A 12,272-nucleotide genomic window follows, 5' to 3' on the forward strand; every position below is an offset into this window, starting at 1 on the left:
GCCCTGCAGCTATTCCTTATGATGCTGTCAGCAGGGAAGACATTTTGTCTTCTAAAACCTTACTTCTGATAGTTTTTTCCATCTGAAAACTATCTGGGCCAGGGGCAGCACCCAGGGACCTGCCCTGCCTGGGGGAACTTATACCTGGATCTTATAACTAAGTATCAGAAACAAGGGCACACACTCTGTATTCCAGACTCCAACATTTTCTTCTTATTCTTAATTTTCTATGTTTTAAGTACTACTACGTCTTCATCTACTTCAGCTTCTACGTCTTCTTCCTAATATTCCTATTCTTATTCTTGATCATTTTTTGGTTTCTGGAGGGTCTTATGCAGGTTTTGGGGGGGGGGGGGGGGCGGGGTTTGGGGTTTTTTTCTTTCCTACTACTACTTCCTAAACACAATTTTCTTTTCTTTTGTTAGAATTGTGTGTGTTGCAGTCCAGCAGGCCGCCGTCGTGTCCTGGGAGCAACACCTCCTGTCTGTGTCCATTCCTCATGGCCAAAGTGCCCCAGGATCAGCATGGAGTCCTTTCCTGAGGAGAGGAAATGGCCTTGGAGTGCAGCAGGGAGGAGCTGGAGCCAGTGTCCCTGCAAAGGGCCAAGAGCCGTGTGGCTGTGGCCCTCGGGGACCTGGTGCAGGGGTGCCGCTGGTGGTGCCAGGCTGCCGCTGGGAGCCGATGACTTTCCAGGGGCCTTCCCGGCCGGACGATGGGCCGGGATGCGGCGCTGAGCCCCGGCAGCGAGGGTCCCCCTTTGGGTGCCGCTTTGGGCTGCCGTGTGCCCTCGGGGAGCCGCCCCAGGGGTGCCGCAGAGCGGCCGGGGCCGACTCGGCCCGCAGGGCCAGCGCAGGCCGGGGCAGCCCGTGCGGCTCCCTCGGGGCGCCGGGCAGGCCGCGGGGCAGCCGCCATCTGCAGCCCAGCGCTGCTGGCAGCGGGCGCTGATCCTGTGGCTGTGCCGCCAGGCAGGGGCAGCGGAACAGCCCCCGCAGCCCCTGCAGCCCCCGCAGCCCCCACAGCCCCCGCAGCACCTGCGGTGCCCGCCTCAAGAGCGAGCGGCCTTTCCTGTGGGGAAGCGGCTGCCCAGGAGAAGAGACATCTTCCACCGTGGCTTGGGCTGCCAGAGGGCCAGGCCCGGCACAGAGTTGCTCTTGCGGGCACAGCTCCGGCTCCTGGCACTCCACCCAAGCTTCTCGAGGGACAGGCAGCAGGATTCCCTCTTGGGCTAAATCTGCCAGTCTCTGCTGCCTGGCCTCTTCTCCTTCCTCGTGCAGCTCCAGGACGCTCACCTCATCCCAGTCATCGTCCTCCCGCTGCCAGGCCTTGAGCTGGCTGCACAGGATGTCGCAGTATTCCCTGCTGTCCTGAGCCAGCTCTCCATCACTGTCATCATCCCAGCTGGACCTGAAGGATTTTCTCTTTGCTTTGCCTCCAGTCACCTCCTGGCCATCCTGGCACAGCTCTTGCTTGCGGCAAGCTTCCCAGTCCAAGAGTGCCCGGCGGCTCGTGCCTTCTCCTGGGGACAGCCGCTGCTCAGGAGATTCTTCCCAATCTGACAATTCCTGACAGTGATCGCTGTCCGCCTGCCACGGCTCCTGCTCCCTGCACTCGTCCCACTCGGAGACAACTGGGGAGGGCTCTTGCTCCCTGCCCTCATCCCAGTCCCGGAAATGCCAGTAGCTCCCCCATACTTGGACCAGCTCTTGCTCAAGGCCTTCATCCCACTCAGAGAGCTCCTGGCAGCTATGGGCTTCTCCTGGGGACAGCTGTGGCTCAGTGCAGGCTTCCCCTGGAGTCCCTTGCTGGAACTTGTTCATTTCTCCTCGGCAGAGCTCTGGCTCTTCCTCAGCGCAGGACTCCACGGCTCCTCTCCTCCTCTGCTTGCCCTCTCAGCCTCCTCCTGCTGCTCCCTCAAGGCCTGGGCTCTCTGTGAGCCGGGCCAGGGCCTGGGCAGGGCTGGGACTTGGGCTTCGCCTTCTCCTCCTCCGTGCCTGCAGTCCTCTGGCACACACAGGTACCTGGACACAGCCACTGTCCCGGGACTGACCCGGGCCCCACAAGCCCTTTATATACCCCCCAGCCGGGGCGGGGCTGTGCCATGTCACAATGGACTTTGGGCACCGCAAGGTCCCGCGTCACCACGGGCCCTGACACACCGTGCCTGTGTCACAAAGGCCACCCTGGCACCCCGTGCCTGTGTCACAAAGGCCACCCCAGCACCCTGTGCCTGTGTCACAAAGGCCACCCCAGCACCCCATGCCTGTGTCACAAAGGCCACCCCGGCACCCTGTGCCTGTGTCACAAAGGCCATCACAGCACCCCGTGCCTGTGTCACAAAGGCCACCCCAGCACCCCTTCAACAGCCCAAGGCACCAGGAGCGGCCTGGAGCAGCCCAGGCCTTGGGGGATTGCAGCCCCTTCTTCTGAGCCGCTCCTTCAAATGATCAGGAGTGGCTGGGGCCAAGTGAAGGTGCAAAAGGAGACCGTGTGTGTCTTCGTTTGAAAGACAGGGGCCTGCTAAGGGAGGCAGGAGGCTCCTTTGTAATGGAAAATGTAAACCCCCTCCCTCCCAATTATTATCCCTTTGAAAGGCACTCTCTGGCAAAGATAGGAGGACAGGAAGAACAGTTTGTGCTGCTTTTGCATGAATTGCTATTTGGTGAGCAGGGAAGAAGCCCCCCATGGAAATGATTTTACTGAGAGGAGCTGCTAAGCGAGAGCTGCCCCTGTGCCAAGCAAAATCCAAGAGCTGGCTAGCTGTGGGAACTGACTTCCTATTAAAGCATTTAAAAAGCTGCATCCACCTCTGTGAGACTGACATTTTGCAGACAGGCAAGCCCGGGAAATCTCTCTCTTGCTTCCACCTTTGAGGAGGTACCCGGCTGCCGGTCGGGCCGGGCCCCGCTGCACTGCGGCCCTTGCAGTCGTGCTGACAGTGGCCACAACAATCCTTAAAGCTTCAGGGTCCCCTGACACCCGGGCAACCGAGGAGGAAATTAAAGGAGTGGGTTCGCTGGAGTCCCCAAAACCAACTGGAATAGATAAATCAAGTAGGGATGAGGCCCATAAAGCCTGCGCAGCACAGGAGCAAAGTGCAAAGACCAGGCCTAGGGGCAGACACAACAATATCTAGGGGAGGTGTGAGGGCGCAGTCTGAGGGCATGGGTCCAGACACAGACTGGGGTTAGAAAGATGCAAAATACTGCGACAAATTGCAACCAATCAGGGGAGAGACACGGGAAGATTCTAGAAACATAACTTTCAGTGGGGTGACTTGATGAACGTATGAATTGCCATCAAGCCTTTGGCAAGTGCTTCCCAAGGCTTGAACTCAAAGCCTGCTGCTTCAGGGCTGAAGTCTTTCTGGCCCTGTGTCCCAGAAGGGCTGAATCGCACAGGCTCGGCCTGGCGGGGCCGCGCTGGCCCCAGCAGTGACCGGGTGGGGACGGGAGGCTGCGGGACCCCGGCTGAGGCTGGGCCGGACCACGGCTGCTCACACCTTGCTGAGCCTAAGCCGTGCCCCGCTGCCGGCCCCCGCTGAGCTGGAGTCCGCTGGGCTCCGGGAGGAGCTCCGGGTGGGTCCAGGCCCCCTCGGCCACAGCAGCACACGGTAATTGAAAGAAATTGGCCAGGAGACAAAACTCCTGTTTGATGCCTTTATTAGGATTCAGCTCTTGGGGTGTCAGGGGCCCGAGGGGTTGTTTGCATCACGGCCATTCCCACACTGTCAGCTCCAAGGAGGAGACACAATTCAGCTTTGCAGCACACACTGCAGAGCTGGGGCTTCCATCCTCATGAGAGTAGTCAGGGACCTGTCGATCTGGTTTGCTGTCTAGGGCTGTCAGTCCTTTCCAGTCCTCTTAGCTCATGGTGATGCAGGAAGATGGTTTCTAAGCAGGTTTAGGTGATGCAGGGAGATGATCTTGCATCATAGCTTGCTCAAATATATTTCCTTGTCCTTTTATTCTTCTGTTAGCTCGTTGTTTTGGTGTCCTGCATGCCTTAGTTTGCATATTACTCGGTTACACAGCTTCCTGGGAGTTTCTTTGTTCTAGTGTGGCACGGGGACCATGGGAGTTGCCTGGTTCTGTGGCATACCTTTCTAATGGGTTGCTTTTGTTAGTTGGATTTAGCCCCCATGGGAGCAGCTCTGTTACAAGGTAGCAGGGAAGTAAGGGGAAAGGGTACAGGAATGTCTCATAAGAACCTTTAAAACACTTCAGAAACTGGTAAGTAATTAACATTACTAATAACCATCAGAGTAAACAAGGGGTACAAGGTTTACAAATGGGATAAGAACATTAACTGTACATAACTAAACACAGTATTTCATCCGGGGTGGATTTCTTGAGAGATTTTATTCATGATACCTCTCTTCCCCTATGCCCTGTACACCATGGGTAGCAAAAAAAAGGTCTTGTGAGACTGCCTATTATAACTATATGCCTATGTAATATGCTATATTTATATACATAAGGAAAAAAAAAATAAAGGAACAATGCTAGAGAAAAGGAAAATTGCTGCTCTCTCAGGTGGTGCCCAGCAGACAGAGCCTGCCAGATCAGCTCTCTGCAGAGCTCCAGCAGCACAGCCAGCCTAGGCCCGACAGACGAGGCCGTGTCCTCCATGCCCTGCGCAGCTGATCTTGCAGGTTATCAAAGACGGAATATCGAGCCCTCTCTATTGCCTGTAGGATGTACAGTGTTTGAATTGCCAGGTTTACAATGGCAGGGCTGCTGCCATCCACCATGTTCACAAGGGCTGGAAGAGAGACGAACAGAGGCACGGTCAGATCCCAGACCTGTGAGGGCCCACGGATAGCCCCCTGCCAGGGCCATCCCAGTCGGCTCTTGCCATGGCCAGCAGGGAGCAGGGACCAAGGGGATCAGCCTGAAGCTGCTGGCCACGAATGCCCCATGTGCCCCTGAAATCTCGGTGTGCTCTTCTCACGCCGCCCCTCATCCACACGGGGAGCAGAGCCCTCCGCAGCCAGGCCAGGACCTGCAGCTCCACCCGCCAGCCCCACTGACAGCCCGCTGCCCTCACTCACATTTGTAAATGAGCTGCAGCTCTTCCTTCTGCCCCCTCAGGAGCCGCCCGGCTATCCCTGGGAACACAGAGCCTGTCAGGGCCCCAGCGGCACAGCTCCCTGCCAGCGGCGCTGCCAGCCCTGTGGCCACACGGCCTCCCGCCCCGGCAGGGCTCAGCCCGGGCCCTTGCCGCATCCTGACTCAGCCCAAGGGCACGGCTGCCAGAGGCCGGCAGCAGCAGCCCCGAGGGCAGCCGGGGCTCCAGGGCGCCGGGCCCGGGTGCCGCTGCCGGGGCAGCAGCCGGGGCCGGGGCCGAGCTGCGGCGGGGCGGGGAGGGAGCCCGGGTTCGTGGCTCACCGATGAACCTGATGGCCGCCTCTTGCAAGGGCTCCTGTGGGCAGTCCAGGTACGGCAGGGCCCGGCGCAGGTGCTCGGCCGCTCGGTTCCTGTCCTGTGCCAGCTGCAGAGAGCGGCAGGAGGGAAGGGTTGGTGCGGGCTCTGCCCCTCGGCCGGGCACTGCCTGCGGCCAGCCCCGGCCTCCCGTGCCCGCCCAGCCCTGAGGCCCGGCCAGCAGCCGCTGGCGCCGGGCTCTGGAGGGGGCAGAGGGCCGGCTGCTGCCCGGGGAGCCGCGGTGCCGCCCCTGCCCGCAGCCCCAGTGTGGGGCTCCATTGGCACCCGGCTCGGGGCCACGGGAGCCTGGAGAAGAAGCCGTGCGGCCCAGGGAAGGGAGCAGCGTGTGGGGCGCAGGCTGGTGCCCCTGGGTGCAGCACCGGGCAGGGGCCACAGCTGCCAGCCCCACACACTGAGCACCGGGACCAGGGGGCTTCTCAAAGTTGAGCTAATCCAGGCTGCCCTTACCAGACACTCAGCAAACTTTGATAGCTGCTCCTTCCTAATCAGCTGCTTCAGATTCCTCCTCTTGAGGAACTCAGCCACACGAAGCAGCGTTTCCCGAGAGGCCTGGAGAGCAGCAGAGATGCAGAGATGGCACTGCAGCCCAGGGCACAGGACTCTTGTCTGGGTGACAGGGCCCCGAGGAAGCCGCAGCCTGGGAGGTTTCAGGACAGGAGGAAGCCGATGCCCTTCCCAGGGATGCACCAGCATCACAGCAAACCTCACCTTCGCCACACGCCAGTTCTCATCATGGCAGTGGATGAAGAGTGGAAGCAGGCTCTGGTTCAAAATCTTCTCCAGGGGCTTCTTTCCCTCATCCACTACCAAGTCCATCGCCTTGAAGAAGAGATCAAGGGAGAGCAACTGTACATGGCTGTGGTCCTGGAGGAAAAGAAGAGAAAAAGACCTTAATACCAATTCCCCCAGGCTCACCTGGGCAAAGGCCCAGAAATCTGTAAGATACAAAGTTTCTGGGCAGCAGCCAATGCCCATGTCTGGGGGCACAGAGCCTTACATGGTCAAAGAGCAGCAGGAGTGCCTGAGCCAGCTTTGGGGCAGTGGTGCTGCATATCATGATGTCTTTATTCTTGAGAATACTGATGAACACACGGAGGGCCATGCTAACTACATCTCCATCTGCATCACCCAGCAGCTCCTGAAGGCTTCGAGACAGGCTGCACATTCTTATGGCCTGTGTGGAACACAAGGCAGTGCTGGGAAACCCTGAACGGCTGCAGTGCCAAGACCGCCCTGGCACTGCAACCCCACCCTGCTGCTGCCGGGCCCAGAGGCCAAAGGGCTGTCCCAAAGCACTCAGGCAGGTGAGGCAGGAGAGCTGGGAGCAGCTGCCTCAGCTCCTGAAGCCTAGCCAGCCCAAGGGGCTGCTTTCCCCAGCACAGCTTCAGCTGCTGCCCTGTCCTCACCATCAAGGGTTCCTTGCTGAGCACCACGAGGCCTCTGAGCGCCAGGCGACGCCTCTGCCTGCACTCACTCTGCAGGTGCCTTGATGTGATCTCAAGGACACTGTCACCGTGTTTAGTCAAGTCCAAGCACTCGAGGACCTGAAAGGCACAGGGCAGTGACAGGGGAACCAGCCGGCAGGAGCCTGGAACTGGGCAGGGCTGGGCCCAGGCAGCAGCACAGGGCACGGGCATCGTCCCAGGCAGCTGTGGCTATGCAAAGGGACAGGGCTGGCAGGCAGCTCAGCGAGGTAGTGCTGGCCATCAGGCTCACCTCCACAAGGAATGCCAGGAAGGGCAGATCACAGCATGGCTCCTCCCTTCTGAGTGACTTGAGCAGGTCGAGTGCAATATGGGAACAGAAGGGGATCAAGCCACGGAGCATCTCCCTGTCAGGGGAAAACAGCACCAAGACCCTGATGGTGGGGGGGCGGGGGGACAAACCTCTCCCAGGAAAGAATCACAGAGATCTGGCCTTTCCCCAGAATCCCTGGAGGGACCATGGGTGCTTTGGGAAGTGGCTCCTTTTGGGCACCCTCCTCTCAGCCTTTTGCAGTCTGCTTAGCCATCCCTCAGTGACGAGGCCCTCTGGCCAGGACCACAGGGACTGTGTGACACACCCCAGGCACAGGGCACAGATTTCAGAGGCAGTTGGGAGAAGTGAGGCTCACCTGGCCAGCAGACCCACGGCATAGTGCTGGGTGTCAGCACAGAGCAGCGTGTCCCAGCCACGCTTGCGTCCCATTTCCATGACCACACTCTCACACCGCAGTCGGCAGAGCAGAGATTTCATGGCCTGCACTGCAAACCTGTGTGCAGAGCAAAGCCCAGGTCACACTGGGTGCACTGGTGTCAGCCACAAGGGCATGGGAAGGACAGGAGGACTGGCACCTGTTGGGGTTGCTGGGAAGGCGGTGTTGCTCCCGGCATGCTTTCCAGAAGCTGTCAACTTCCACTGGTGGCATCTGCTGGGTGGTGATGACAACATGGAACAGCAGAGCCACAAACAGGCGGGCGGAATAAAGCATCATCGCCTCGCAGCACTGTGGCATCTGGACAATCACCCAGAGCACCAGAGTTGCCTGCAAAAGAAGCACACCAAGGCAGTGCTCAGTGCCGAGGTGTCCATGGGACAGGGCCTGAGGGGAGACACAGGGGGAGCAGCAGGCCTGGTGCCCCCTGAGCCTGCCCCTAGCCCAGGTTTCAGCCCAGCGCCTTAGGCAGGGAGAAGACAGAGAGCTCCTGGGGAAGCAAGCTCCAGGTGATCAAAGGCCATGTCCATAAACTCACACTCAAGGGAAAAACGTCCTTGTTGTCTCCATCAGAGGTGCAGGTGCTGCAAAGGGGCCAGTTCTCCATCACACAGAGCAGTGTTGGCAGCACTTTCTCTACTGTTGGTCCCGACGAGGCTATGGTTTGCCACATCATGGCAGCAGCTCTGTGGGATCAGAGCTCTGTGTCAGGGGTGTCTCAGTCACAGAGCCATGCCCTGTGTAGCTGTGGGGACCCAGGTGACAGAGCCCTGGTGCCCTGAGGGGCAGGGAGGGAGCACTGGCAGCAGCCTCAGGAAACAGAGGGGCCCGAGGCTCCTGGACCTCTCTGCCTGTTGGGCAGAGCCCATTGGACAGGCTGTGCAGGGCCATGGGCCCTAAAGGCTGGTGAGCCCTGAGCTCTCAAGGCACGCGGGCCCCATACCTGTCACATGATGGGGCACAGTGCAGGAGGGCCAGCACCACATCAACAGGGTGTTCTTCAGCCAGCCTTATAATGTCAATTTGCTGCCTGACATCCACAGTGACATGGGACACCAGACTCTGGTGAATGTTCCTCACAGTAGCTGGCACCTGGAGGAGGCATGGGGAAGACATGGAGTGCTGCCCAAGGCAGCAACTTCCCCAGCTTCCCCCAAGAAGTGCTTCCCTTCCTGTCATGCTCTGCTGGCCTCAAAGGCTGAGGGGGCCCTGTGGATGTGGCGTGAGGGGGCACAGGATCGTGGGAGACCTCCAGTTCCAGTACCTGACTGGGTACCTGCTGCTCAGAAGAAGCAGCTCTCTTCTCAACAACGTCAGAAGAAACACGAGGGTCCTTGAAATAATCCCATATGAGCTCTTGGCTTATAGTGGGAGTGGGTGTCCTGTTGGCCTTTGCGATGCCCTCAGTCTCTCCGGTGTCATCATTTTGAATGCCCTCAGTCCCTGCCATGTCAGCCTTTGCCCTGTCAAACTCCACTGCAGCGTCAGACTCTTGTGAGTGCTCAGCTGAATCTGGGCTGACATCAGGCTCTGCCTGGAGCTCGGTCAGCCTGCAGTCAGGCTCAGCTGCGCCCTCAGTTGCTGCTGTGGTGTTCCTCCTACGACGAATGCGCAGGAATTTGCGGAACCTCTGTGCAGAATGAACAAAGGACAGGGGAGAGAGGCATGTTCCATGGAGTGCTCCAAGCTCCACTGCTGGGCTGAGCAGTGCCAGCAGGCCCAGCCCAGGTGGGGATGGCTGCAGGTACCTGCGCTGCTCTTCGGAAGCGGCCACGGGCAGGCTCCTGCTCTTGTGTCCTGTCCATGGCTGCATCTGGCAAAGAGCAGCCAGAGCTGAGGGGCTGCAGGAGAGGCCGGAGAACACAGCCCAGCCCTGCACTCCCCAGGCAGGGACAGCCCTGGGGTGGCTCAGGGGATGGAGCACAGCCACTGCCAGGGGTCAGCCCCAGCCCCTATTCTGTCTTGTCCTTCGGCATGTCCACATGGGACGGGACGGGACGGGACGGGACGGGACGGGACGAGATGGGATGGGACAGGATGGGATGGGATGGGATGGGATGGGATGGGATGGGATGGGATGGGATGGGATGGGATGGGATGGGGCAGGGCCCAGCTGACTGCAGCCATCAGCCCTGTGGCCCAGTTTTGCCACTCACCATCCTGCAGTGGCTGGAACTTCTTTGGCTCTTCCAGCTGTTGTGCTGGGGCAGGTCCAGGGTCTGTCTTTCTTTTCCCCCTGAACACTTTGAAGACGCTGAGGAATATGCCCGCCATTACACAATCTTGCCTTGAAGGCACCTTAAAGAGAGATGCCGTGGGAAATCTCTGAGTCAACAAGTCCTGCAGTTGTGCCTTGAAGGCACCTGCGAGAGAGAAGCCCCAGGAAGGCTACAGGACAGCAAGTCCTGCAGTCTGGTCTCGAGGGCTCCTGCCACAATGACTGGAGACTCCTCGTAAATGACTGTGGTCACCAGGTCCCACAGTCTCACCTTGAGGACAGAGGCCAGAAGGATGGGAGATGCCTCAGAAAAGGTCCAGGTCCAAGTACCGGAGTCTGGCCTTGAAGGCACCTGCAAAAGAAAAGTCTTGGGAAGGCCACGGGTCACCAAGTCCCGCAGTCTTGCCCCGCAGGCACCTGCAAAAGAAAAGCCTCGGGAAAGCCACGGGCCACCAAGGCCCGCGGTCTTGCCACGAGGTCACCTGTACGAGTAAAGACTTGGAAAAGCTCCGGGTCAGACACAAACGAGTGTGCTGTGCGGGGGCTCCTCACAGCACCGCTCTGCCGCGTCCTGTCCCGTCGCGTGCACTGGGCACTGTGGCATGGCCCTGTCACCGCCAGCTCCTATGTCACCACATGTCACAAAGGGCCCTCTGACACCCTGTCCATTTCCATCCCATGGTGACCATGTGTCACAAAGGGCCCTTGCACACACTGCCACCTGCCCTTGGGCTGCCCCCATCCCCCCCAAAGTGGCCCAGGTTGGAAGGAATCGTTGCCCAAAGTGTCTTAGACAGCCCGACAGGATCTTTAGGAACGCCTCAAACCCTCAGCAAATGCTGCCCTGCTCTGCAGGCTCAGGGCAGCAGAAGGAGCCCCCAGGGCTGCCGACGCAGCCACAGCAGGAAGGGCACGGGGCCTTGCACAGAATCTGCACAGGGCCTGGCAGCACTGAAATCAGCAGGTGTGGCAGTGTCCCCACCGAGGCAGACCTGCCACCCCAGCCGAGCCCTGGCAGTGCTGGTGCCCTTCTCCTGCCCCAGAGCCCTGTGCCCCTGGGGGGTTTCTGTGCCAGAGGGCAGCCAAAGCCCATGTGCATTGGGGGCTGGGCTCCTTCCTGCAGGGGCTGTTGGCAGGAGCTCCTGGAGCTACTGCTGGCCACTCTTGCTATCTGTCAGATGATGTTGCTCCTTCCTGGAATGATGTTTTTCATGGAAGGGGTTTGCAGTAGCACAAAACCACCATCAACTGCTGAGTTTCCTAGGATGGTTAGATTGTACAGAGGTACTGTCATGTTTCAGTGTGATTTTCTGTCTGTTCTTCTGGGAGAAACATTAGCCCAGTCTCTGATGTTCAAGGCCCCAGTTGTTGCATGTCTGTCTGTGTTGCAGCTGATGCAAGGAAAACATTTCCTCCAGACACAGAGTCCTGCCTGAATAGTCACAGAGCTACATCTATTTTTAATTTTAACTTCTTAAAATTTTTCCAGAGCCTGCTGACTGTTTTCAAGGTTTTCTCCCAATTTTCTCCCTAGTGCACATTCCCCAGAAATTGTGCTTTTACATACTTTTGCATTTATTAAATTTACCTGCAATGACCAGTCAATCAAAACTCTGGGAAAACTTGATCTTCAGGTTGAACCCGGGCAAAATATTTATCTCCCACATCTGAAGCCATGAACTGCCAAGTACTGTCCCCACTGTCGTACTCTGTCCCCTGTAGGTGTCCTGATGCCATTTCAAAGGGGTTTCCAATGAAAATAAGTTTTAATATTTTTGTAGTTTCCTCATTGGCATTAAAATCCTTGACTAGAAAAATCACATGTCAAAATTTCTAGGATTCTTACACACCAAAGCTGTCATTTTCACCCTGGATTTTAGAGTCTCTGAACAGTCACACAAGGTTTTAGTATTAGACATTACAGACAAAGTCCCTGCTGTTCGGCGATACCATTCCATCAGCATATAGTCCTGATGATTACTTTAGGCAGGAGCAGCAAATGCAAGAATGAGCCAAACAAGCTATTCCTGTGTTCTCATGTCCTGCACAGCAGTAACTGGGAATTCAAGAATGGATTCAGGAGCAATGGGTGCACAGGGAGCCACAAAGACTTTGGGATGCTGAAATGGACCAGCCTGGTGCCTGTGCCCGGGCTGCACCGGGCTGAGTCCAACTGGATGATCTAACAATGGTTGAATGGACACACCATGGGCCACTGGAGACTCCTACTCCTAGTTCTGTGAGCTACAGTATTCATTTGTGATTCACCAGATGATTTTTTCATCTTTGCTTGAAATCCAGGAGAAGAAAAGGTCAACATGAAGAAGTGTTCTTCCAATTCTAGTGACAGTTGTGTCTGCACACCACCTGTGCCCATGGCAGGGTGGTTGGAACTGGATGATGTTTATGATACTTTGCA

At 57.8% G+C, this 12,272-nt stretch overlaps 1 protein-coding gene across 1 annotated transcript; it reads right to left on the minus strand.

The window, feature by feature from the left end:
* Window positions 1–4,432: 4,432 nt before the first annotated feature.
* On the minus strand, window positions 4,433–10,433 carry LOC147646402 (maestro heat-like repeat-containing protein family member 7). The gene is made up of 16 exons (XM_086873520.1): window positions 10,125–10,433; window positions 9,792–9,933; window positions 9,384–9,448; window positions 8,900–9,265; window positions 8,579–8,727; window positions 8,174–8,321; window positions 7,775–7,965; window positions 7,555–7,692; window positions 7,158–7,272; window positions 6,848–6,985; window positions 6,439–6,615; window positions 6,150–6,305; window positions 5,889–6,047; window positions 5,388–5,490; window positions 5,051–5,107; window positions 4,433–4,761 (listed from the first exon to the last, which is right to left on the minus strand). The coding sequence occupies exons 2-16, from the start codon at window positions 9,907–9,909 to the stop codon at window positions 4,562–4,564; spliced, it is 2,280 nt and encodes a 759-aa protein (XP_086729646.1). The 5' UTR covers window positions 9,910–9,933; window positions 10,125–10,433; the 3' UTR covers window positions 4,433–4,561.
* Window positions 10,434–12,272: the final 1,839 nt, after the last annotated feature.

This window comes from Cyanistes caeruleus, unplaced genomic scaffold (assembly GCF_971803275.1).
Source record: "Cyanistes caeruleus unplaced genomic scaffold, bCyaCae1.hap1.1 HAP1_SCAFFOLD_100, whole genome shotgun sequence".
NCBI lineage: Eukaryota > Metazoa > Chordata > Aves > Passeriformes > Paridae > Cyanistes > Cyanistes caeruleus.